General features: G+C 40.2%; 1 protein-coding gene across 1 annotated transcript in view; it reads left to right on the forward strand.

Annotated features, from left to right (window-relative positions):
• The window catches only part of MYOM2 (myomesin 2), a 132,684-nt gene that overhangs the window by 28,158 nt on the left and 77,112 nt on the right, over positions 1 to 27,414 (forward strand). Inside the window, exons 8-13 of the mRNA XM_061622899.1 lie at positions 14,948 to 15,036; positions 15,126 to 15,176; positions 20,366 to 20,530; positions 23,006 to 23,167; positions 25,006 to 25,147; positions 26,378 to 26,577. Of these exons, the coding sequence (XP_061478883.1) occupies positions 14,948 to 15,036; positions 15,126 to 15,176; positions 20,366 to 20,530; positions 23,006 to 23,167; positions 25,006 to 25,147; positions 26,378 to 26,577 (809 nt within the window). The remainder of the gene's footprint in view (positions 1 to 14,947; positions 15,037 to 15,125; positions 15,177 to 20,365; positions 20,531 to 23,005; positions 23,168 to 25,005; positions 25,148 to 26,377; positions 26,578 to 27,414) is intronic.

The raw sequence follows: 27,414 nt of genomic DNA on the forward strand, positions 1-27,414 counted from the left end.
CGATTAATCCATCTCATTACTAATTATGATAATCTTATTGTCATAACCATAGTCAAAATAAACATTTCAATTAATCCATCACATCAGAATCTGTTAGGTTCAATAATTTCAGTAGCCATTGTTCTATTATCTCTATTAGTTCCATTTTCCATCTTCCATCTTCAGTAGTCTTGTTAAGTCCAGTAATTTCAATATCCAATCTTCCATTATCAGTATTCCATAATAATCTTGCTGTCAAAGCCATAGTCATATAGTAAGAGTCTGATGGGGATTACCTCTATCCCAAATATTTTCTTGCCATCCATTCTGAATAGGTTGCTGAAATACTGCTGTAAAATCATATCTCTGTTCTTTTTTTCAAAATACACTGGGTCATCTCTTAAAAGTTTTTCCATTGTCACATGGCTGCAGTTAATTCCATAGATTTTCTCTATATTGGGCTCCATCACATCATTCCAGTCCAGAAGATTATCCATGCCATTGATAACTTTATCTCTAGAATCTTCATTCATTTCTTCAGAGATAACATTGAGTTCCAAACAATAGATTTTATTTCTAAAGTCCATAGACTCCAAATCTTGTTCCTGTTCCACGTTGGTTCCAATCTCCGGGATCTCCTCTCTCACAGGGACCCCTATTCCAGTCTCCAGGGTCACCTCTCTCACAGGGACCCCTGTTCCAATCTCCGGGGTCTCCTCTCTCACAGGGACCCCTTCCAGGGTCACCTCTCTCACAGGGACCCTTATATCTTTAATCTCCTGCTTCATTTTACTCAATTCAATTTTCATTATCTCAATCTCATCCATTATTTTCTGAAACATAGTTATTTCCAGATTTTCAGCCACTTTCTTAATTGCCATTTTAAAAGAAAAATATAGGAAAACCACTTCTTATTTCAGCAACAATTGGGTTAATACTCCAAACTTGGTGACATCACAGTATAAACAGAGCAGACAGCCTTATCTCTCCAATAGTTAAGTAAACAAAATGCAGTTCCCAGGATCGAAACAATTAATGGCAATCGTCAAGAAACAGATTCGTCAAAATAAAATAGACCAAAAAGAGAGTAGTCTCAAAACAGTATAATATTTTTCAAAATAAAAATCTGGAATAGAAATCCCTCTTCTGTGTATATCTTTAGAATGCAAATCCAGGACAGCTTTTTGCAACAAAAACAGAGATAAGCTATTAATTAGTGCGTAGCAGAGAGAAGTTATGGCTCCCCAGTGAGATGTCAAAAACTGATCAATCTGGCAAATCTCTTTTAAACAGCAACAATTTAAGTCAAGTAAAAGAAAAATATAGAAAGAAGGGTGCTTGCCTGTTAGTGCGTTCTCTCTTAGAAGATAAGGTGAACGTTCGCTTTATCAGATAGAGCTTGCTGTTAAAAATCCGTCCCACCTTCGTCGGCTGGACCTCGTCCCATAAATTAATGAGATCTGGTCGTCCCAACAAAAATAGGCTTTGAGGTTAATCTCTTCGTTTCTCCCTACCCGGGAGAAGTTTAATCAGTCAAAAAAAAAAGAAAAAACTGACTGATATATCTGAATAAGCTTCTTTTGAGGCAGGAGCCCGTCTCAAAAGCAGGCACAGGCTAAGTCACCCTTCCCGGAAGTCAATTCTGCAGCCAGATTTTAAAGAGCACCGGCCCTAAGTGGCTGGAGGTGACATTTGGACTCCACTTGAGGCCACAAACCACTTAATTTGTGACTCTTATGTCACTTTCCCTGATCTAATGAAAATGGATCAAATAAATATTTTACAAAGTGCAGAAAAACCTGCTGTAATCAGACCACACAAATGATTGTTTGGCCAGTCAGATAATTACAAATCGATCAGGCTGCTATCCTCAGTGGTCAGTAGCAGATGCTGGCAGGAATTTAAGCAGCCATAAGCTAATTTAAGAAACAAAAACACTAAAGAAACTGAACAAAAACCAACTCTTACTTCTGTGGAAAATTCAAGAAAAGGCTAATTTTTCATGATCTCATATTCACTTTCCATAGGAGGGATAGGAAAAATTGAAGTTCTTTGTTCTCCTAGAAATTTGTCACTTACCTTCTTGAGAAACCTCTCTAACAGCAGCTTTACTTGGGCTCATCCCCAATGTAATTTATTTATTTATTTAACAAAATATATATACCGCTTGAATGTAAAAAAAAACACCTCTAAGAAGCAATAGTAGAAAGGTTGATGGTTTTCTGTGCCTTTCTATTCAGGGAGCAGATGGAGTTATCATTTCTTCAGGCTTGGGGCCAAACGAGATTTGATGTGATGTCTTTAGCTCCTGCATGGCTGATTTTTCAAAAAATACATGAATAGATAGTGTGGGAGGGAAAGCCACATTGAATGTGGTATGGGGAGAAGGGGCTTTTGATCCTGCAAAGAGCAGGTGTGGGTGGGGCCCATTCCAATCAGGACCAAGGAATTTTATAGTCCCAATCTGGATCTCCCTCACTCAGTGCCAGTGGTTTATAAGCAAGGACTAAAGATGTGAATAACATCACATCTAGTTTGCCCCTTAAAAGGACAATTGGAAAATATCCCCATAATCTCTGGAAAAAGCCAATGAATGAAGGTTGTCTGGATGTATTTGGATGAAAGGGTTTTCTTCTGTCTTTGTCTGTTTGATTGAAGGCATGCCCAAGTGGACTAGGGATGTGCTAGAATTCTGCCCAAATCAGATTTGGTACTGAATTTTCCATTAATTTGTTTATTCTCAATCACTGAGGATCAGATTTTAATGTAGCAAATTTCCGTGGCTATTTTTGAAAATGGACTTTAAAAAAAAAATCTGCCTCTAAAACGTTGATGGTAAGATTGATAATTTATTGATATTGCCTTTTAAAATATCAGTATTTCCTTCAAAATATCGATATTAAAAAAAGGGGGGAAAGGATTGATAAAAGCAGCAGCTAGTGGATACAGGATGAACTCGAATCGATGCCAGCCTGTTAGGTCTACAGAATGCTTTTGAAACAGCACTGGCCAATGGATCCAGTCCTTAATTTGGATGTGTCTTGAGGGTTTTTTGCTGCCTTTGATTGTTGAGAAGCTGATGGAGGGGGAGTGGATGTATTTGGTGGTGCTAATGGGAAATATACTAAGCTAGTATATAGCTGAGAAACGTGTTGAGTGAATGCATTCAGGTTTGAACATTATTTATTTATTATTTATTACATTTCTACCTCGCCTTTCTTTTCATGATTGAAACCCAAGGCGGCTTACATATGGTTTCCAGGCAGTCTCCCATCCAGGCACTGACCAGACCTGACCCTGCTTAGCTTCAGCAGGGAGCTGGCCTTATGTGCCTTCAGACCATAGCCTGGGACCGTTAGTTATTACTTAATGTGAATCTATTAATGTGGATAAATTAATCGGTTCCAATGAGCAGCTGGGTTGAATAGTGGAGGCTTTGATCTCTTTTAGCATACCTGAGGGCTTTTGTTCCACTTTCTTGTCAAGTCCATCTCTTTTTCTCTCTCGCACACCTACCTAGTAAAAATGTCCCACTGATTCTGTGCCCCTCGCACGTTATTTACATATCATTATCCACGTGGACATGCTTCAGTCACAGTCTCCTAAACCTCTCCTTGCAGTGAGATGAAAATGGGTTTTTTTACATTTATTTATCCGTCCTTTCTCCAGTGAGCCCAATGTGACATATAATGTGCTTTTAATCCCCCTTTCCCCCTCACAACAACCTTTTGGAGCAGGTAAGCCTAAGAGTGTGACTGGTCCAAGTTCAACCACTGAGCTTCATTGTCAAGTGGGTTTTAAATATAGGCTTCCCCAGTTCTGGAATAAAACTTTTCACCTGCATGCCAGACTGCCTCTCACTATAGATTATGGAAGATAATTAAATTAATTAACTGTGTCATATTATGACATCCAGAGAGGCATCTGCTACAATGTCTTCTATTACTGCTGCTATTTAGTGTCCCCCCCCCCAAAAAAGTGCTTTGTGAAGTAGACATTTATGCATCGTTCCTGTAAGGCAGGCTAATATTATTATCCACTCATTACAGAGAAGGGGGGAAATATTTGGTGGCAGACAAGAAAAGTGAGTCTGAGGATAGGAAAAGCTGCTCATATGACAAGACGGAGTGGTTTGGGAGCTTCCTTCTCAAACACTTTAACAATCTCTGGAAGGGGAGAAGAAGGGGTTTTAGTGTGGCAATCAGGAGCATATCTGTGCTTTGCACAATGCAATCTGTATTTGCTGGTATTTATGTATACAGTAGGGCCCCACTCATACAGCGAGTTACATTCCAGACCCCCGCTGAAAAGTGGAACTCCGTCAATAAAATGGCCCCCAACACTCAAAAAATGCCGTAAAAGCGGAACAAGCGCCTTATGAGTGGGGCCTTACTCTAATTGAAAGCTGCCATATTAGCGGAATGCCGAAAAGCGGGCTGCTGAAAAGCGGGGCCTTACTGTACTCTTGAATTATGATGCCCAGTCACAAATGTTATCCCACAGTTTACCCCATGCTACCATTCACAAAGCCACGAATTTGCATTCACTGTGATGAACCTTAGTATCTGGTAAGGCTGTGCACCGGATTTGGCCAATCACAAGTCACAAACCAAATTGGTCCAATTTGGGCCGATTTATATACTGTCTGGATCAGGCTGAAGCAGCCACAGATCTCTACAGAGCAGATCAACTTGTTCTGAATCTATTTGTAGAGATTTATACCGATCTGTAACTCAAAACAGTCTCTAATAAAGCCAGACAGGGTATTTTTTTAAATCTGAAAGGAAGGAACAAGGCAAATACAGGAACATGGGAACTGGTATGTCTGAACGCTCAAAGTATTTTTTAACAATATATATTTTTTGAAAAAGCAAACTTTAAAAGTGGCTAATATGGAATCCCCTGGAGTTACCCACCTGAAATCTGGCAGGGGCCATCCTCAATATGAGGGCTACCATGTCCCCAAATTTCATGTGTCTATGACAAAAAACAAGAAAGGTTATTGCTGTTTTTGTTTTGCAATGCTAGGTAATAGGTTTTCCAGAGATGTGTAATGTCTGGATCATGATTTGGATCTGGATCAGATTGGATTGGGCGTGATTTTGTCCAGACAGGATCAGGTCTGATCCGTATTTACATATTGGAGCCACAAATTGAATCAGGGGGTCCATGCATAGCCCTACTGTCTAGCATCCTTGACAAATAAGGGAAAACTGATGATGGATTTTCACCACCTTTCTCAGTTTTTATTTAAAACTTTTATTTTGAAAATTTCATAATTTGTGACGGTGACAGCCAAACTAGATGAGGGAAGAAATTCGTGAACTGATCTCCCACCTGTTTATGTTTTTGCAAAAAGTTGATTCACTTTGGGTTCTTTTTTCTCTGTACTGTTTTCTTAATGAACATTCCCCTCCGAAGTGGCTATTTGCCCTTTAGGGAAAATCTATGGGTAGAGATGGAGGAGAAATTTGATTCAGTTTGCATTTAAAGGCAAACTTATCTAATTTGTACTTTCTGAATCAATACATGTACTAAAACACAGCCATCCTTCAAAATTTGCACTTCTCCAAGTTTTGTAGTGCACTTCTCTTGTCAAGTAATGCGTATAAAAATGCATATACTAGGGTAAAGTGTAATATATATATATGAGTGAAAATATATATATGAGTGAAAATAACATACAAAATTCCATTATATTAGAGAAATTGTTTTGCAAAAATGTGTATATTGAAGACAAAATTGCATACAAAAATGTGCATATTAGGAAAAAGTTGCACTAAAATGCAGAAGGGTTTTCATGAGGATTTTTTAAATTAAAAAACTTCGAAATGATGTGGAAGTGTGGAGGACTGAAGACTAAAAATGAAAAACAAACAGAACCGAAACTAACAGATCCTTCCATCCCTTCCTATGGGTACATGTAAGGAACTGAGCCCCCACAGCTACTTTCTGCAACAATATAAAGGGAAGAGTGATTCAGTTTGTGGATTTCTGACATCTAGACTACTTTGGCCCTCACTTAGTTTTAATTTTTTAAAATAGTTATATCTCCCTTGCTTTATCCAAAGAGGAACTCAAGGCGACTAATGAAACAAACAAACAAAAAAAATGTATAGCATCTAAAAACATATACCCACCATTCCTTAACATAATAAACGAATAACAGTAACAATTTTGGGGATCAGCAGTGAAAGTGGAAACAACATTAAAAAAAACAAGGAAAAGTTTAGCCCAAAGCCTTTCTGAATGGCCATATTTTTACAACCGGTCTAAAACAATAGAATGTCAGGACCTGACAGATCCACCTCCATCAGCTCAGGGAGAGAAGCTGTGACAGTGAGGCAGGTGGGCAGGCAGTATACCAACAGAATCTCTATACTGTCCTGGACTCCAAACATCAGATGCAGATGTTCAAATCCAGCAGATAATTGGGCAGGATACCTGGGAAGAGTGACGGTGTCACAATGACACCCCTCCTCCCTGCTTATTATGTCTATACTGCTTCTTCTCCAAAAACTGTTAATCAAGCAGATCACAATGAAATTAGATGGCATCCAGATCAGATCTCTATGATTTAGCTGAACAGCAATTTCTAAATGAATCATAGATTATTATTGGATCTTTTAGGCAAGATTAATTTGCAGATGAAGCCAAGTTCTCAACAGAAGTGGACTATTAGAATTTGAAAATCTGAACCACCATGAGGCCTGGAAACGTGGGTTTGGGGCAAAACAATGTTTGGTTAGTCCTTTTGAAGTTGAAAATATTGGAAAGATTCAAACATCTTTAGTGTTAATTTTTGGGGGGGATATAGGACAGTTAGGATTCTCTGCCTATTTCAGTATTCTTCTCAGCTGTTCATGCCAATATGCTGAGCTTCAAGTCATCTGATACGTGGCCACTTAAAGCAGCTTAGGAATTTCTTGGCTGTCATCTTAGTGGTTCTCTGAAGCTTATGCAGAGAACTTTTCCTTCTGATGCAAGTGTGAGATTTATTCCTATGAATATACTGGGTCCTCCCTGGCTCCAGTGGAAAAATTCTTGAGGAGCCAAAGATGTGGCATCACCCCATCATTTTTAAGTTGCAATTGGATACTCTTTCATCTGTCCATTTGCCTGTCTCAGAAGACTCTGACATCTGCACAAAAATATAGAAGTATTTCATTTAGGATTGATCCATTCGCTTTGTGTACTGATGGTTGGTGGGGGGTTTTAAACAGCCAAATGATGCAGTATATATATTTTCATTTACTGTTGCTTTCTATATTCCTTTTTATTGAATATAAGCAGCAAGACAAAATGGGCAGCAAGACAAAATGGTATCTCTTTGCCATTCACTGGCTTTTGAAATTGGCAAATGAGACCCTAATTTGTTAAATGTTGCATCACATGTGAGATTTCACCTATGCTCAGCATTTCTATAGGTATCATCATTCCCATACATCAATGATTGGGAACCTGTAATCTTGCAGATATTGTTGGCAGGGCAGAGCCAAGACATTGTTCGGCCAGAGGTGGAAGAGCAAATGGCACCCCCTCCCAATTATACCCAAGGTACGTAGTACCAAAAGCTGATCAAATTATTTTGTCATCTGAGGCAGAAAACCCCATCCCACTAAATTAAATAACTAACCATTTGTTGTCCTTTCATGATACTCCAGATCAGCTGTACTCCAACTCCCACCAGCCTCAGCCAGCATGACCAGTGGTCAGGTGTGATGGGAGCTGCAGTCCAATACTATTTGGAGAGTCATAGGTTCCCTATCCCTGAAGTATGGTTTATTGTGCTCTACCTATGAATCCATAATATTAGTTGCTGTCAGATTTCTCCTGCATATTACTCTGTAGTTTCCACTGTATCATCTATCATGGTAATACCCTCAATGAGTGCTTGAGACCCAGGTTCCTCGTGGACTGCCTCCTCTCACATGAACCTGTCCATATATTTAGATCTGCACTGGAGGCCCTTCTCTGGGTCCCATCACCATCATAGGTGACATGGGTGGTCACTTCAGGGCCTTCTCCATGATGGTGCCCCAGTGTTGGGATTTTCTCTCCTGTGAAGTTTACCTGGCACAAAATTTGTTGTTGTTTTTGGTGCCGGGTTAACACCTTTTTATTTTCCCAGGCTTTTTAGATCTTTGTTTTTCATCTGAATTTTACTTGATGTTGGAAGCTGTTGCATTGGGAGCTGTTTGGGAACGTTGTGTTGACGAGCACGGTCTTAAACAAACAAACAGTAGGTTCATAATTCAGCTATATGGATATGAAGAGCTTCAGCAATTATTCATAATGCACATAAAATCTATAGCAAACTTTGAACCTCCAAGCTGAACCACTGACCACAAATTGTGGCCTGCCAGGCAGTGATAGGTGAGGATTCCACCCAATAGTTCACATGTTCACTATCCCTGGTGGACTGATCCTGAATACTACAGGTGTCCACGGTTGAATCCCAACACTGGATCCTCCCCCCCCAAAGCCCCTGCATAGAATATAACATAAAATATAAAATGAAAAGGGCAAACCTGTCTTTCAGCCTCTCTTTGCTTCCCTGTTTACTAACAGCCTGTGGAACTGACTAGCCTGCTCTTTGCATTCTCTGTATGGTGGAGGACAGAGTTTGGAAAAGTTACTTTTTTGAACTACAACTCCCACCAGCCCAATCCAGTGGCCATGCTGACTGGGGCTGATGGGAGTTGTAGTTCAAAAAAAGTAACTTTTCCAAGTTCTGGTGGAAGATCAAATATGGAGGGGGATATTGAGTGGGTGGGAGTGAGGAGGAGGAGGAGGAGAGAGAGAATGAATGAATGAATGAATCCCCAGAGCATTTTACAGTGCAACCCTATCTAGCCATGGCATGCCTACTCAGAAGTAAGTCCTACTGAGTTCAGTGGGGCTAACTTCCAAGTAATTGTGCATAATTGCAAGCCACGGAGGTAGCCTCTCTCCCCCTGTTCTCTTTCCCCTTCTCTGTGTGTGCATAAAAGTGCTCTCAATCAAAGGAGGAGAAGGTGAAAGGGGATTGAGTGGGTACAGGCAGGCAGCTGCTTTGCCTGCCTGTGTTAGAAATAATAGGAGTGCCTTTTACCAGCTTCAGCAGGTAAGACAGCTGTGGCCATTTCTGGATGGGGATAGCCTGACCACTGTTGTCCATGCACTGGTAACCTCCAATGCGCTCTATGTGGGGCTGCCTTGAGGTTGGTTTGGAAGCTGCAGCTGGTGCAAAATGCGGCGGTGAGATTGCTGTCACTGGGGCAGGATATCGCCAACATGTCACACTGCTGCTGAAAGAATTGCACTGGCTGCCCATTTGCTACCAATTCAAGGTTCTAGTTTTGGTGCACAAAGCCCTATACAACTTGGGACCAGGATACCTGAAAGACTGTCTTATCATATACCCAGTTGATCACTGTGCTCTGCAGGTGAGGGCCTCCTGAAAATACCATCTTATCAGGAGGTCCTTTCTGCACAACAAAGGAAATGAACCTTTAGTGTGGCAACACCTACCCTGTGGAACTCCCTACCCTTAAATATTAGACATGCACTATCTCCATTATTTTTTCAGTGCCTGTTGAAGACCTTCCTCTTTCAACAAGCCTTTTAAGTTGAATCTATGTTGGAATTGCTTTTCAATATGTTTTTAACCCTTTTTTTAAAAAAAAAACACAGCCTATTTTTTAACCGTTTATTTTAAGATGTCTTCAAAGCTTTTTTTAAAACAATGTTTTTAAAGTTGTTTTGTTTTAATGTATTTAAAATGGCAACAACCTTGGATCCCATCTCTACAGCCAGGTGATCTACAGCCAGTCCCCATTGCTTAAAAGTTCCAGGCAGGCAGTAAGAACAGGAAGTTTAACAAGCCCCTGATGGGAAGCCATTTAGTTGGTGGGCCATAAATAGTGGAGGCCCAGTATAGATGGTTTTAAAAAATCATCATATAGCTGCATCTCTGTCATGTGAGAAGAAAAAAACCTCAGAAGCTTCTTTCCAAGGGGAATGGATTGTTTCGGAAGAGCTTTTCCTTTTCTGTTTTGATTAATTGAGGAAGATACTGTCAGTTTCCTCAGGTCAGGAAGACTCAAGCTAGGAGGGGAGCTCAGCTCAGACTGGCAGCTTATAAAGGAGCCTTCCTGGCTTTCAGTGCTTCTCCCTCCCAATCAGCAAGCCTGGCATTTTGATGGCAGCTCTGAAGTTCCTGCCTGGCTCACAGATACCTCTGCTCCAGGGTCTGAGAGCCATCCAGGAACCCAGCTGGTCTAAGGTCCTCCAGTCCTGGGGGAGGGATGGCCAGATCCAATGGCTCCTCAGGATCTGCTGGAGGGCCCTGTCCTTATCGGAGGCCTCATGCCTGAGGTCTGGGCAGGGCTGAACCCTGACAGAGACACTCTGTCTATATAATCACAGATGCATAGAACCTCAGAGCTGTAAGGCACCTTATGAGTCATTGTATCCAACTTTCCCTCAGAAGCCTCAAAGTTATACTCCCCAACAATGAATATGTTGTGACTGACATGTTTCTATGGCTGGGAGACTTGCTAACTGAGTAGAAAAAACCCGGCCTGGTTAATTTTGGGTCAGTTGGCTATCTTCATTGGGATTGGCTGGGAGGGAAGGGCTGAATCTCCCCTTCCCCCATAATCCCAATGAGTGTGTGTATATGTGGAAACAGAAGTGGGGGGAGAGTGAGATAGGTGTGGCAGAGAAAAAAAGGGGGGTGTCCACCCATCTTTGGCTTAGGTTCTGTCACCAGCCCTGACCCTGCCCACCACTTGTATGTTTGCCCCAGACCACATTCCACTGAGGGAACGTAGCCCTTGTTGACTTAAAAAGATTCTCTACCCTTGCCCAAACTAGAACCTCAGCCATCAGATGTCACCATGGTAAATAAAGATTGTCCAAATCTTTATTGAATTTCTTCAACAAATAGAATTTCATCTGATTTACTTCTGCCAAGGTGGTTGGAATTGTTCCTGTCCTCTAAATTACTTGCAGCCTCTCCTTTGATATCATTTACATGTTATATTATTTATTATTTGATTTATATCCTGCCCTTCCTCCCAGCAGGAGCCCAGGGTGGCAAACAAAAGCACCAAAAACACTTTAAATATCATGAAAACAGACTTTGAAATACATTAAACCAAAACATCTTTAAAAACATTTTTTAAAACTTCCAAGACGTCTTTAAAAAAGGTTAAAAACATACTGTGTTTTTTTTAAAAAGGTTTAAATGTTTTATAAGTGCACCACACCTTCCCAAAGTAATAAATGGATAATTCAGTAGCGCTGCTGGACCCAAGGCAGAGTGCTATGGCACACCATTTGCTACATAACTCCAGACAGATGCTGTTGCACACAGAGGTTTACACACATAGGCACCTATGCAGTTGGGAGCCCCAACACTTCTATACATGAATGCTTCCCCTCAGACATCCATGCTCAACACATGGACAATGGAGGTGAGATTGGTAGGGGGTGTGGCTCCCCTTCTCATCCCTTTGTTATCCTTTCATGCAGAGTGCTAATGCCTGAATAGGGTTTATCTGTAAATAGTCCTCCAACAAGATAACCCATATTTCTTTTCTATGTCATATGAAAAACAGCATCAGCAAACTGTTACAGTATAGGTATAGTCAGTTGGTGAGCTGCTTTTCCATTACTAGCAAGGGTATTACTATTTCCACAGAGAGATCAGAGATCTATCTGGGATGGAGGTGTGGAAAATGTAGATAGTGGTGATGATGCTTTAGCACTGCAAGTTTCTGGCACCCAACTGCTTAACAATAGCAACAGGTTTTTCTTCCTCATAATCAATGCAGGGATTCTCCGTGAGTTAAAAATTAAAAGAATTTTCTGGATATGTCCGTTGTTAAAAAGGCTCCTTATAGAGGTTAGATTTATCAGTCTGGGGGGAGCCTCAATAGAAGTGACAAGTGTTGTTTAGCCCAGGCACCTGTGTCCCAGTTAGGTAGAAGTCCCTTGTAGGGGAATAAGTGGATAATGATTTCACATGATCTTAGTATCAAACTGGTTGAAGGCGGAGGAGTGCTTGTTTCCTTGTCTTTTGGTAAGTTCTTGAGAACTGTGCACGAGGACTCCCCCTGTTGTTCCTGGTGATAGGCATTGTGAGATGCAGATGTGGGGAAATGAGACAGTCCAACTTTTCCATGATATTGTTCAGCCATTTGTATATGGAGTGGACTGTCCGGCTGATCAATAGTACCTGCTCTGCCAACAGGTCGGCTTTCCCAGATGTCAGCTTCTGTTTCTGATTCTGCCCATATGGTGGAAGGGGGGGCGAGAGTACGCTGCTTGCCTTTCTGTCTCCTGACTCGGGTTTATGGTCCAGCATTTCCATAAGCAAAGGGTCAAAGCGGTTCCAGACTGCAACTGTATGATTTCCCATACCAGTATTGGAGGTTTCCCTCGGTCAAAAATATTTGTCCACTCTGCTTTGTTTAGTGTTTGGGGGCAGCGAATTATCACCCTTATCGGGACTTCCAGCTCTTTTAAGTTTTCCCATTTTCACCGCTGAGGGAGTAGTTATTCCTTATCCCTGAGCGTTGTTTTTGTCTGGACAAATAGAAGGCATGGAGCACTATATATTACACTGCACTCTATACGAATCACCAAGGCTGAAGTTCATCTCTCCCTTCCAGTCTTTATTAGAAGGCCAGTCAGATGAACTGAAGGTAAGATGGCTACTGGCAGACAAAGATAAACTCCTCACCTACAAAGTAGCCCTGTTCGCATTAGTCGCAGCGAAGATAAGAATGGCCTTCCTAAAACACATGAGCTCCACCAACAAAGGGGGATTCACCTGAGCACTTTTTAATCTAAATATATGGGAAAACGAAATAAACTCCAACATTTTATAATTATTTTAACTAGTTCTTGAAAACTTAGGGTTTTATTTATGCACCATGGGATAGATTTCTAATGTCCCATATATGTTTTATATGTATGTTTTACCAGATGTTTCATACTGATATTCACATTGTTATGGCCATTGGCTTAAACAATAAATAAATTTATTATTATATTAAAAAAAACCACCAATAGCAACAGTAAAAATGTTTCCCTCCCCACTTCTAAATTAGGCTGTTATTAGCCACCTTTGGATCCAACCCATATGTATTTAAGGCAGTCATTTTAACTTTATAGAAGTCAAAGAATCAAAGAACAGTTTTGTCTTTTTGAGAACAGTTTTGAATAGTTTACCCTTTGCAAGCCACACTCATTTAGCAGAAGTGAGCATGAATCTCAAATAAAAGAAATCTTGTTAGCTGCTTTGAGTTTCCTTAGGAAAAAAACTGGGATAATAAAATAAATAGTATTTATTGCATCCACCACACTGTTGTCATGATGACTATAATGCACTTTTGTAATATAACACAATTTCCAGGTCACTGTGACTATTAATTCAAAGGCTTTGCCTTCAGTTTTTGCAATGCATGAATGATGATCAGCCTCTAGGAGGAGCTATAATCCTTACATATCACTAAAGTGATTCCAAGGTTTACTGTCACTCATAAGTGAGTTATCAAAATGAAGTAGTGAATATTCCACCTTTCAGTGATGTCATACACCAAAGTAAATGCCCTGATTACAGGTCTTCTTTTCTTTTTCTTCTTGCCTCCTCCTCCTCCTCCTATTTATGTCATGCAAAGCAGAAATGTGACATTTTTGTCTCTTTTGCAAAAGGTATGCTGCACACCAAAAAAGCTCATTGGGTATCCTAACTCTCAACATCAGTTCTTGTCTGTCAAATCAGATGCAACTGTAAAAGCAAACATTAATCTTTGGAGAGGAAATCTAATACTTTACCATTAAAGAAGCAGAAATTACAAAGTAGTGCCCTCTTGACACTGAGGAGGAAGTTTGCCTCATGTTAGGTTAGGACATAACTAGATTTTACGCAAAAGTATGCAAGTACATATTCTCAAGCGTATCACAATCACCGTTCTTAAAAAAGTTTCTTACAGGACATTAAGGCTCACCAGAAGTGCAATTTCAAAACACATTCCAAAGAGTTTGATTCTGTCTGCACCCAGAAAGGTACACAGTATTCCAAGTGTCATCTCACCATGGACTTGCATATCAGCTTTGTAATATTGGCAGTTTCATTTTCAATCCCTTTCCTAATCATCCCTAACATGCAATTCACATTATTTTTTTGTTTTATAACTGCCACTAGTGAGATCAACCTGTCAGAAAAGAAAACATAACCTCTAGAAGATCTGCACAGCATGACTCATGCAGCAAAACACAGCCACTGTGGTCTGCCAGGTGCTTGACAAAATCCTTGTTTTTGCTGTCCCAGGCAGGCAACAGAAACAGATCCACTGGGCCTGTGCTTGGCTCAAGATCCATGGCTGGTAAGCTTGGCTTGGGAGTCATGAGTTGTGCAGGCCATCTAGACTATCCTCCCTCATGTAATGTAAATCACTACATTTTTATATTAATGTATCTCAGCTTGCATTTAAGAACTTGCCTGGTGGCCATAATCAACCAGGTGGTTGTAGTGGTTAAGGTGTTGGACTAGGACCTGGGAGACCAGGGTTTGAATCCCCACACAGCCATGAAGCACACTGGGTGACCTTGGACCAGTCACTGCCTCTCAGCCTCATGAACACCCTATTCATAGGGTCGCCATAAGTTGGTATCGACTTGAAGGCAGTACATTTACATTTTTTGTTGCATACAGGTGAGTGAGTGGGCTAATGGAGCAAGGATGGAGTACTCCATCCCTCTTTGCTCAGCATAGAAACCAAGAGGGGTGCCAGAGGAGGAAAGCATCCTCTTTGTTCCCCACATGGAAATGCAGCAGGCTGGTGGAGAAGGGACTGAGCTTTCTCTTCCTCCTCTACCAGCCCCCAGCAGTCTAGTAATGTTTTTTTCAGGCTAATAACTTTTGTGGGCTTATGTTCAAGGTTGCTGCATCTCTCCCTCTTACCCCATTTAGAGCTTACTATGATGACACCGCTACCTATACTGCAGTGGCAACTAATGTGCACGGACAGGCATCGACCAATGCTGCTGTTATTGTAAGGAGTAAGTATGTCATTGAGACATTTCAAACAGAAATACATACAATGATGCTTAAGCTGCTTGTGTCACAACTGTTTGTCACTTTCTTCCAGGATACCGAGGGGACGAAGAGCCATACCCAGCTGAAATTCTGCCTTATCACTGTAAGTGCGCTTGACAATTTGATGCAGTTATTTGGGTGTCAGAAGCCTCAGTAGTATGTTCGCCCCACAAAAAAAATCTTTATAAAATTTGCTGCAGGTGTGCCACTGGGGCCAATGTAAAGTGTAAGTTTTATCCTACAGAGCTGTAAACAGACTGGGGCCTGCATACCTCAGGTGCCCATCTATAAGTATGAGCTCTTTGAACTTTAGGAGGGGATTCGTTTTGGATGCCAGATTACATCTGCTGGGGCTAATAGCAGGAACTTCTGACCAGTACCCTGGCCTTGTAGAACTTTCTCCCCAAACAAGCTTACCAAATGGTCAACTCATTTAGCCTTTTGGGGAAAAGTCGAAACTGTATTCTGTTTAATGTTTTACTGGGGCTATGCTTCTATACAGATGGATATATTTAGTGGTTTTTGTTGTCTTGATTTTCCTCCCAGAAAGGTGGAATGGAACCTCAGATGATGACAATAATGGGATACCCAAAGCATATGTTAATCTTTGATTTCATTCTTGGACAAAAGGGATGGCTAACAATTTCTGTTTGCTATCAACACTATTTAAAAAGTGGCTGATAGGTCACACTATCCACATGCATCCCTTCTTTTCCACACTGCTTTTAGCTTCCTGAAGAAAATTGCTTTGAACCAGGCATTGCTCATATTCCTTTGAAACTGACACAGAACTGACAAGGCCTACAGAGTAACATAGAAAGCTGCCTTAGGGCCCATACTACTGTATAATCTGCAGTGTTATTACTTTGTATCCTCATTAATTCATAGAATCATAGAATAGTAGAGTTGGAAGGGGCCTATAAGGCCATCAAGTCCAACCCCCTGCACAATGCAGGAATCCAATGCAGCTATCATATCTCCCCTCAGTCTTCTCTTCTCCAGGCTAAACATGCCCAGTTCTTTCAGTCTCTCCTCATAGGGCTTTGTTTCCAGTCCCCTGCTCACCCTTGTTGCCCTCCTCTGAACCTGTTCCAGTTTGTCTGCATCCTTCTTGAAGTGCAGAGACCAAAACTGGACGCAGTATTGACTTCCCGGAAGGATGGCTCCGCCTGTGGCTGCCTCTGAGATGAGCTCTGTCTCAGAGGAAGCTTTTTTCAGTTTAAAATCAGTCAAAAGGGAACTTTGACTGGTATAAATGTTCTCCCAGGCAAGGGTGAATCGAAGATTATCCACAGAAACTTCGTTGGGCTGTCGGTGGCTGGAATTGATCAGGAATTCCCTGGGATAAGAAGGCATACCTAGCAGCCGAGGACGGAGTTAGGACTTCCAACAAGCTGGGCTGAAAAAAAGCGAGATGTTTTTTCTTTTAAACGATCCACAACGGGCGAGCTTTCTTCTGTCTAATCTTATCATTTGGCTTAAATTACTACAGTAAAAGAGATTTGTTTAAGAATCAGCAATTAAGATACCTGGGTGAGTTACACTTCTCTCTTTTATGCAAGGAATTAAGGAGGAGGAAAGAAAATTTAAAAAGCTTATCTTATTTTTTATGGCAAAAAGCTGGCCTGAATTTGGAAACTATAAAGATTAAAACGGATGAGGGGCAATTTACCTGAAGAGAAAATCTGATTTAGATGATTATTTGATTGATATATGTCTGGGACTACTTTTTCTTGGACTACTTTCTTTAGACGAATCTGCTGTTCGTGTATGTTACTAATTGTTCGGCGCTGTGAACCAAATTTGTTTTGCATTCTTGGACGTGCGGGAGATAAGAACTGTGCTGGCCAGATGATGTCAACAGGCCTGGAATATTAACTCCCTTATTGCTGGAAAAAGAAGCAAATTACTCTTTGCTTGGGAATTGTGGCTATATTGGAAATTTGAAGGGTTTTTTTTTTTGGCTTTAAGAATGACAATCAAAGAAGTGGCAGAGACCCTGGATATACCCCTGGAAGGGTTTTCCCCTCTGGATATGTTTCAGAAGATAATGGATGAGATTAAGATAACGAAACAAGAACTGGGACAGAGTAGACAAGAGATGGCAACTGAATTTGGTAAAGTGAAACAGGAGCTGAAAGAAATAAAGGATTATATGAGAAAAAAAGCAGATGGACAAGCAATAGAAGATGAAAAAGAAATTAAAGGGAAGGAGCAAATTCTGGAGATTGGTCAGATATATCAAATGTGGAATTGGAAAAAGATTTGGACTTTATGGCAAAAATTGAAGGGAGGATGCAAGTCCTGGAGATTGGAACAGATATATCAAGTGTGGAACTGGAAAAATATTTGGAGTTTGTGGATCCTGGAGATAAAGATTACTGTTTGGAATTTGGCGTTGTCTCTGGAGAAATTGATGAAGATATCAGAGATAAAGCTATCAATGTTTTGATGGAATTTCTGGACTGGAGTGATTTGATGGAACTTGAAATAGAGAAAATTTATAGAATTAATTCCAGATATGTGACAATGGAAAAACTCTCAAGAGATGTGCTAGTGCATTTCGTAAAAAAGAGGAACAGAGATATGAGCTTACAACAATATTTCAGCAACACATTCAGAATTGATGGCAAGGAAATATTTGTGATGAAGGAAATTCCCATCAGACTCTTACTATATGACTATGACAGCAAGATTATTATGGGTGCAAGGATGGAAGTTGGAAGATGGAATTAACACTGATAATGGAAAAATGGCTATTGAAATTATTGGACCTAGCAGACTTGATGAGATGGATTAATTGACATGTTTATTTGGAGAAAAATTGAGGGATATATTTCTCAAGGAGTGGAAACCTCTCTTTGACTTTTTGCGGAAAGAATAAAGCGATGTTAATGAGATTTGATGATTAATTAAGATAACTACTGGAGGAAAGTGATTTTGTAATATGTTAAGAGACAGGTTTGTTATATATCATAGACCTATGGCTGATCTGTGACAAATCGGAAGTCAACATTTTATTTTATTGTTTGATTTGTTTCTTTTTTGTTTTGTTTTGTTTTGTGTTTGAAAATTTGAATAAAATTAATGATAAAAAAAAACTGGACGCAGTATTCAAGATGAGGCCTAACTAGTGCTGAATAGAGGGGAACTAATACTTCACGCGATTTGGAAACTATACTTCTGTTAATGCAGCCTAATATAGCATTTGCCTTTTTTGCAGCCACATCACACTGTTGGCTCATATTCAGCTTGTGATCAATGGCAATTCCAAAATCCTTCTCATATGTCGTATTGCTGAGCCAAGTATCCCCCATCTTATAACGTTGCATTTGGTTTCTTTTTCCTAAGTGTAGAACTTTACATTTATCCCTGTTGAATTTCATTCTGTTGTTTTCAGCCCAATGCTCCAGCCTATCAAGGTCCCTTTGAATTTTGTTTCTGTCTTCCACGGTATTAGCTATGCCCCTCCAATTTTGTATCATCTGCAAATTTGATAAGCATGCTCTGTACCTCCTCATCCAAGTCGTAAATAAAAGTGTTGAAGAGCACTGGGCCCAGGACCGAGCCCTGTGGTACCCCACTTGTTACTTCTGCCCAGTTTGAGAATTCACTATCATCCATATGACGTTTCAGGGTAGTACGGATTTTCGCGTTCACAAATCTGCATTAGAAATACCACTGAAAAACCAATATGCTTTCCTGTATTGATAATCAATCAGATTAATGTCCGTGCACTTGGATGCTGTGCAACAGGCTTTCCTGCAATAGGAGGTACATGGGCGTTCCTCTTTAATATGCCAAGCCCCCATCTCCCACCCAATAGCACACCCACAAACCTGCATATGCTTGGGAATGGAAAAAAAAGATACACGTTTTAGTGCTCTTCTGGAATAGCATGCAAAAAGCAAATGACTGTTTTGGACCAATCCCTGAAAGGGGTGGACTTAGGCGACTGGCCAATGCTAAAGAATTTAGACAACCCCCCACATGTATGGATGCTTGATAATCAGGTTTTTACAATAATGTGATCACAAACAGGATATGTATGGATCTCAAGGCCACCAACCAAATATGGAAAATGTGGATTTTGCGATTAGGTATGGGTGGGCCCTTAGTCAGACCACTTGTCCATCTAGTTTAGTATTGTTGCCATTGACTGGCAGCAATTCTCCAGGGCTTCTGCTAGGAGTCTTTCCCAGCCCTACTTGGAGATGCTGAGGATTGAATCCAGGACCTTCTGCATGGAAAGCATGTGGTGTTCCACCAGTGAACTATAGCCCTTCTTGAGGGTGGACTGAAGATAGGCAAAAAAATCAAGGATATATCAAATGTAGACTGAGGGTTGCCATGAGGATTAAAAGATGGATGGATACAATATAGACTTTTGTGAATTCTCAATTCCTATTTAAAAATTATTATTATTCCTAAATTTTTATCAAATTATTTGAGCCAACCAAAATCATACAACACCCCCCCACATGAAACCCAGCATGATTTTAATAGTCTACAAAATATAGTCAGTATCTTCAGCAGCATGTAGAATGCAATGAACTGAAGAGCTGAATGTGATGTCATTGCTCTTGGTGTATGGACAAGGAAAAATGGACTGCCTTCAAGTCGATCCCGACTTATGGCGACCCTATGAATAGGGTGTTCGTGGTAAGCGGTATTCAGAGGAGGTTTACCATTGCCTCCCTCTGAGGCTAGTCCTCCCCAGCTGGCTAGGGCCTGCTCAGCTTGCCACAGCTGCACAAGCCAGCCCCTTCCTGGTCCGCAACTGCCAGCTGGGGAGCCACTGGGCTCCTTGGGACTACGCAGCTTGCCTATGGCTGCACAGGTGGCAGGGCACGTAACCCCTGAGCCACTCACTGTGGGGGTGATCTTTAGCTGGCCCTTTACACCCAGGAGACATGAGCAAGGATTTGAACTCACAGACTCTGGACTCCTAGCCAGGCTCTGTTTTTATTTTTGTATCTCAGTCAACTGTGGTTAAACTGTGGTTAAATATGTTTTGGAGGTTTTTGAAAACTTGAAAAACCTTGCATGCAACAGGCAGTGATGCAACTATCACACCACCCAACTCTGTGGATGAAAAACAGAGTCTAACTTCAAATTTAGAACTAGTTCCTGTTCTTTCTGTTTCATGTTAAAGCTGCTGTCCTATCTCCATTTACCCGGGAGTAAGCCCGATTGAATTCAATGGGGCTTCTAGGATTTATCTATCTTTCTTGTTATTTATCCCTGTACCACAATACTTTCACACTAGTTTCATTCTTGCTTTGTGTACAGTGCCTCTGCCCCTGGACATGTGCTATACCCATTTTGATGTTCAGTTTTTGGAGCGGTTTGGTGTCACTTTTGGTGTGGAGGGGGAAACACTTGTCCTCAGATGTGGTCTCCTGGTCACCCCAGAGCTGAATCGTCTCCGACCTCGTGCTGAGTGGTACAGAGATGGTAAGTTTTTTAGGTGAAATATGTGGCTGCCTTTAAATTGATTTTGATTTTGTCAAGAGGTATAGTATTGTGATATCAGTCAGAAGTGTACTCTGTGGGTGTCCTTGGGTAGATCCCTCACTTCCTGAAGATCATCAGACACAGAAAGTGACTGCTGTCCCCCTGCAAAATTTCAGTGGCTCTACATTGTATTATTAATAGCATTAGTCTAGAAAGTCAACACAGAAACCCGTTTTGGTAAGGATGCTACTAAAGGACTGATGACTTTTTTCTAAAAAAAACCCCCAAACACTGATTTTGCATTCTCAATATAGATAACACTGGGTTTGCATTTACTCTCTTGTACATGCTTCATTTTTCTTGGTATTAAATTTTCCCCCTTCGTCTTTTAAAAATTAATTATATGAATGATAAGGTGGATTTCTGCAGTTTACTTTTCCTAATTAGACCCATGGGAATTGTCTGCTTGCTCCAAATTACTCTAGTTTAAAGCATTTATTGTCTTTTAAACTCTGGAGGATACAGTGTGCATTAAAAATCTGGTTTCCTTCTGGGAGGAAGGGCGGGATATAAATTAATTAATTAAATAAATAAAATCAGATCCTGCAGTATGGTTCACATATTTTGGAAATACAAGAAACACATTTCCAATTTTTGCTGCTAATTAAAACAGCAAGATTTTCATTCCAAAATAATTGGTAAAAGGGCCTGATCTAACTCTGCCAGGAATCAGACAACTGGCAATCACAATGATCAGCTGTTCAGCTGGGAAAGGGACACAGGAAGCACAATATTAAATCCTCCTGCTGCTTTTCCTCTTGAACAGTGTTGGCCTGTGATATTGCTGATTATTTGATGGGTTTACATTTGTGCAGCCCTGGCAGCTGAATTAGGTTGAAGAGTTGAGTGCAAAACACCCATTTGTGTCCATATGAATACTTACCCAGATGTATGAGGTTTGGATTACTGCAATGCATTGTACACAGGGCTTATTGGAAGCCCCTCTACTGATGGACCCACCTACTATTAGCTTTATTGGAAAAAGAAGATTAAGGGTATGACCTGCAACATGATATACTGAGATGGCCACATGCTTGTCAGAGAGATCATGAAGTCCCGAGCTGGGCCCCTCAAGGTGGCCTTGGTGTGAAAGTTTTACACCAATACTATGGTATGGGAGTTCTCCACCACCACCTTTGAGACCACGTCTGCCTCTGGGGCAGGCAGTATATCAGCAACATTCCCATTCTGTCTCTCTGGCCCAGCACCAGGAACAAATGACATTATGACCACTTGATTGTTTAGTACAGCCTTTCCCAACTAGTGGGCCACCAGGTTTTGTTGGACCATAACTCCCATCAGCCTCAGCCAGCATTGCCAGTGGTCAGGAAAGATGGGAATTGTGGTCCAACAACATCTGGTGGCCCACAAGTTGGGAAACACTGGTTTAGTAGATATAGTCACTCTCCAAACTACTATGCTTACAATTTTTTAAAACAGATCTTGTATTTTTTCACTCACTAATACTGAAATACTCATATACAGCTCTGAACTTGAATCTTCATTGTAACAAGACTGTATTGATTAGAATATATCTGCACAGAACATTTCTCAGGGAGTTAAACACCTCCCCTGTCCCAATAAAAGTAACAAATCAATTACTAAGATAAGAGGCAGGAACCAGAATAGGTAGTAACTCCTTTAGCCAAGATAAAATATTCGATGCATTTCATTGCATTAATTGCACTAGTCAATCTGATTAATTTACATTAATTTTGAGTCACAACCTCTACCTGTGAGAAACTCAAACTTAATTTGATTCACTGCTCAGCAGGAATGCCCATAAGATTTTAAATTAAGTGTGTATTTATAGCAGACTTCAGATTAAACTGAAATCTGGCTTTAAGTCATTTTTCCCTCCTCCAATTTAATCTGACACATACCTTGGATAGAAAAGTTTATCTAAAAGCATCAAAAGTGCATACATAGAGTGATAACTCTTAATTTGAGGGGTGGGGGTAGAGTGCAATCCAGCTAAATTAAGCATATTTAAATCCTATTGATTTCTGTGGGAGAGCAAAGTCTGTGCTTAACTCATTGCTGTTGAAATCAATAGATCTTATAATACTTAACTTTGACTGAATCGTTCTCTAGATTATGTTTTTATGAAATCACCTCAAAAGGGTTGGTGGGGGTGTCCAGGTGAATTGATTAGTTAAAAATGGCAGCATTGAGACATGCAATCATTAGGTCTCCAAGGGGCAGTCTTGAGAAGTACAAAAATAGAGCACACACTTTATATAATTGGAGGTGGCATAAATGTAAAGGTTGACAGTGTGGTCCTTTAAAAGTAGAACTCCTGAATACATTTGTCCTAAAATAACTGTTTCAGTGATTCATACAGGACAGAAAAGGATCGGAGTCAATCATTATTGCTAACCTGATAACATGTACTTAATTGCCAATCTCTTCTAGATGTACTAATAAAAGAATCCAAATGGACGAAGCCATTCTTTGGAGATGGTGAAGCATCACTGTCCTTCACCCACCTGAACAAGGATGATGAAGGCTTATATACCTTACGTATAGTTTCAAAAGGAGGAGTGAGTGAATACAGTGCATTTCTGTTTGTGAGAGGTATGGTGTTCTTTTGTTTATGGGATGATTCTGCTTTGTTCTTTGTGTCTGATCATCCAGGGAAAAAATTAGACCTCAGTAGTCTGCTTTTTACCAGATGCCATCACCATGGTAGTTAGTAGACATGTCCCTTGGAGGCACTTAAGTTTCCGTGGTTATGGTTGTTGTGGCTGTTGTACAGAGACTGGGTGAAACACTTGCGTGGTCACACCACAGTGTTCACACCTAACAGAATTTAGCTCTGTCTGTATAATGCCTGAGTGAGAAAAGTAAAAGGTTTGCCAAAGATATTCACATGTGTAAATGAAAAGAAGACTAATACATTCAGATAGAATGAAGGTCACAATTCGACCTCATATTTGAATTCACAATTCCCCCTGCAAGTCAGAATATGTTACATGTCCATAGGGGCAGAAACTCCATTTTACATTCCTTCTTTTAAAAGAGCACATTTCTGTATATGTAGCCTTTTAGATTCTGTTAAACACTTCAGAACAAATCCATAGTGTGCTCCACTGAAAGCAATGGAACTGTGCTGATTCATACTCTGTGACATTCTATTCCTAATGATAAACTTATTTACTTGAAAATATAACTGATTTCAGTTGAATTTACTTCCTAGGAAGTTCACTCAGAATCACAACCTTAGAAATACAGAGATTTATTCATGAAAACTCCTATGCCATTGTTTGGGGTGTGGAAGAGAGGGCAAAGCCTTTTAATTTCTCTCTGTGAAACAAGCACTAATGTTATCCCATAAAGCCTCCTACCTCTTTGATTTTCGGTTGTTTCTCCCTTTGCTGGAGCCATGCTGTTATTGCTTCTCCAATTTATTCACTCTTTGCTCATAAACATAAATGGAGAATTCTACCTCAGAACCATTATGATGGCAGAAGGAGGACACAGCAAGGGGAAAGCTGAATGTTCACAGTGGCTGGCTTTAATACAGGGGCAGGGGACCTGTGGCCCTCCAGATGTTGTTGGGCTATAACTCCCTGACTATGGGCCATACTGAGACTGATGGGAGTTGGAGACAAACAACATCTGGAGGGCCACAGATTCTCCATACCTGCTCTAATACATACTCACCAATGAATGAATCTCTGAACTGGTGGGACTTCAGGACAACATGGGTGCTGAAAATGTGATATTTGCTTTCATTAAAAAAAATCCCCAAGGAGAAGTGAACATTTGGTATTGAAGTTATGACATTTGTGAAGGAAAGCCAATCCATGTTTTGTTTGGCCAGCCCAGGAGTTTTGGGGAAAAGGAATCATGAGACAAAATATTTTCAAAGAACCAATAGCTGAACAGATTAGATGTCATCCAGAGAATTCTTTAAAGCCAAATGGTGATGCCATTTTTTTGTTTCATACACTTTCCACATTGTATGCACAATGTATATTCTGGAACGGCATCTTTTTTCTGTATATGAAGTCCCTATGAGATTACAATTTGATCTATTTTAGTGTGAAAGACAACTTCCTTTTTTACGTGAATTGATACACGGCTTACTATTGCAGTATCAGTTCTTCAGATTTGAGGTTTAACTTCTTTTTAATGCAGCTGAATTTACCCCTAGTTTAAGTGAAACCCAGCAACAAGTGTATTTTCCAAATAATGCTCAAAGCAACTCACAAGAATAGGAAAGAAATCATGATATAGGTATAACATAGTCAAAAATACAGCAAACACAAATATACCAAAATGGAGTGTTATATCCACATCAGCAAACTAACAAAAACATTGCTCAGGGTTGCATAAGTAGGCACCAATTAAGAATATCAGCTGAATTATGTCCCATATGTCATTAAATCTGGACTTTTCCTTGATTTTAGATGCTGATGCACTGGTAATGGGGGCACCAGGTGCACCAATGGATGCAAAATGCTATGATGCTAACAGAGATTATGTTATTGTTACTTGGAAACCACCAAATACAACCCATGAAGCTCCAGTTATTGGCTATTTTGTGGACAGGTATGTGCCAGCAGGAATTAGTCTTTGTTTCTTTTGTTTATCAAATCCACAAATAACAGTTAAGGAGTGTTACATTGTTTTTACCTTCTATGGTGAATTAGAGCAATATAATTCAGGTCCCTTTTATTGTTCATGTTTCTGTGTGGTGTTGATGGTTTCTCCCCAAACAATAAGTTTCTAGGCTCAGTTCCAAGGCTGTTTGAGCTGGTTCACACATGTACATACCCAGTACTTGGTAACTCACACCTGAATGTGTGCCAGCTCCATTGAACAGCACTATGTCTGAGGGACCTGAAAATTCTGTTGTGGAATATCATCTGTGAAAAGTTTATTCATACATGCAGGGATGCTGCCACATAACGCTTCATGCACCAGGTAATCAACATAGATTTGTGAATCATTTTGCTTTGTGCAGCAGGATATGTTCAATCAATCTATATAATATGTGACTCTCAAAAGAAGCGATGAGCAACTCTGTCAATATTGGTTTTTCTCAGTTTCTCATTTTTCCAGTCTTAAGTTCAGTTCTTCAGATTTCCACATCAGTTGTAATCTTTTAAAGTCTTCATGAAAATCATCAGCGTTTTAGTGCGAAGTTATCCTAATATACACATTTGTATGCAATTTTCCCTAATGCACATATTTTTGCAAATCACTTTTCCCTAATATAATGCATTATTGTATGCTTTTCCTAATAGAAGCATTTTTATGCACACTTTACTCCAGTATATTCATTTTTGTATACATTACTTGACTGGAGAACTACAATGCAAAATTTGGGGAAATGCTAATTTTAAAGCATGCCTGTAGTTTGGTTCACATATTATTTCATAAAGTGTGAATTAGGTAGATTCACCTTTAAATGTGAAGTGAATCGAATTTCTCCCCAAACCCTACTCAAGAGTAGGTTACCATTACACTCCCTTTGTACCATAAGTTACAGTAGGACCTTGTTTGCCACCCAGTGTTCCGAAAGTAATTGACGGCAATCCACATTCAGGTGTAGATGTGTATGGCAATAAATAACATGTGTGTATACAACAATCCTCATAAAACCCCAGAACATATATGAGGATTTTCCAATTCCATGTGATTCCATATTAGTCAAATGGTCCTGGAGCCATGTGGGATCAAGTCACAGGGAAGTATCTCATCTTCAGCATAAACTGCTTGTTGTGAAATGTTGGAAAGCTTTGTTCCCTCATCTTTTTGTCATTTTCTAAAAACCAGATGTGAAGTGGGTACCCAAAACTGGGTTCAGTGCAATGATGCTCCTGTCAAAATCTGCAAATATCCAGTGACTGGATTGTTTGAAGGACGTTCCTATGTATTCCGTGTGAGGGCAGTCAACCAGGCTGGCATCAGCAGGCCATCTAGAATCTCTGATGCAGTGGCAGCTCTTGACCCTGTTGACTTGGAGAGGTTACAGTGTAAGTAACATGTGAATGAAGGAATTATTCAGTATTTATTCAAGCTGCAACCCTACACACTCTTACTAACGAGTAAGTTGCATTCTGCTTGAGTAAAAATACTGTGAATTGCATTGCCAGTTAATATTTGAAAGAAGTATTTTATTTCCTTTTTGGCAGGCAGGGGGGAGAAAGGGGTCTAGTATTCTTTTCCCCCTGATAATATATTTACTTGCTAATGATAACACAAGGGGACATGGGCCTTGTGTTAGTTCTGATATACCTGACTTTCTTGCTGTTAGAATTAAAAGTTGAAGACTATAATTCAAGTTGGCTCCATTTTATTTGTGCTCAAGGGCTGCATGTATTCACTTGTATTATTTCAATATTAGAATTCACTTTTAAGATATAATAACTATTATATCTTATGCATATGACAGAGTAGTTTTCTATAATCAGCAGGACTCTCTTCTGCCTTCCCCTCCTGTACTGCATCTTAAAAGCCTTTAAAACCCCTCTGATTATTTCATCTTAAAAATATAGCCAATTTGGCATTGTTTGTAGATTTCTTTGTGGACGATCCTTATTTGTTTAGTATGAAGAGGTATCAAATTCTTGCTCAGACAGTTTGGAGTGGCTTTCATTTCTCTAGAGTTTTTAAAGAGGTTTTGCTTTGTTTTGTTTATATCTAACATACAGCAAAGCAATAACCAACTGGGAATGGACTGCCTTCAAGTCGATTCCGACTTATGGGCGACCCTATGAATGGGGTTTTCATGGTAAGCGGTATTCAGAGGGGGTTTACCATTGCCTCCCTTTGAGGCTAAGAGGCAGTGACTGGCCCAAGGTCACCCAGTG

This window comes from Rhineura floridana, chromosome 4 (genome assembly GCF_030035675.1).
Source record: "Rhineura floridana isolate rRhiFlo1 chromosome 4, rRhiFlo1.hap2, whole genome shotgun sequence".
NCBI classification, from domain to species: domain Eukaryota; kingdom Metazoa; phylum Chordata; class Lepidosauria; order Squamata; family Rhineuridae; genus Rhineura; species Rhineura floridana.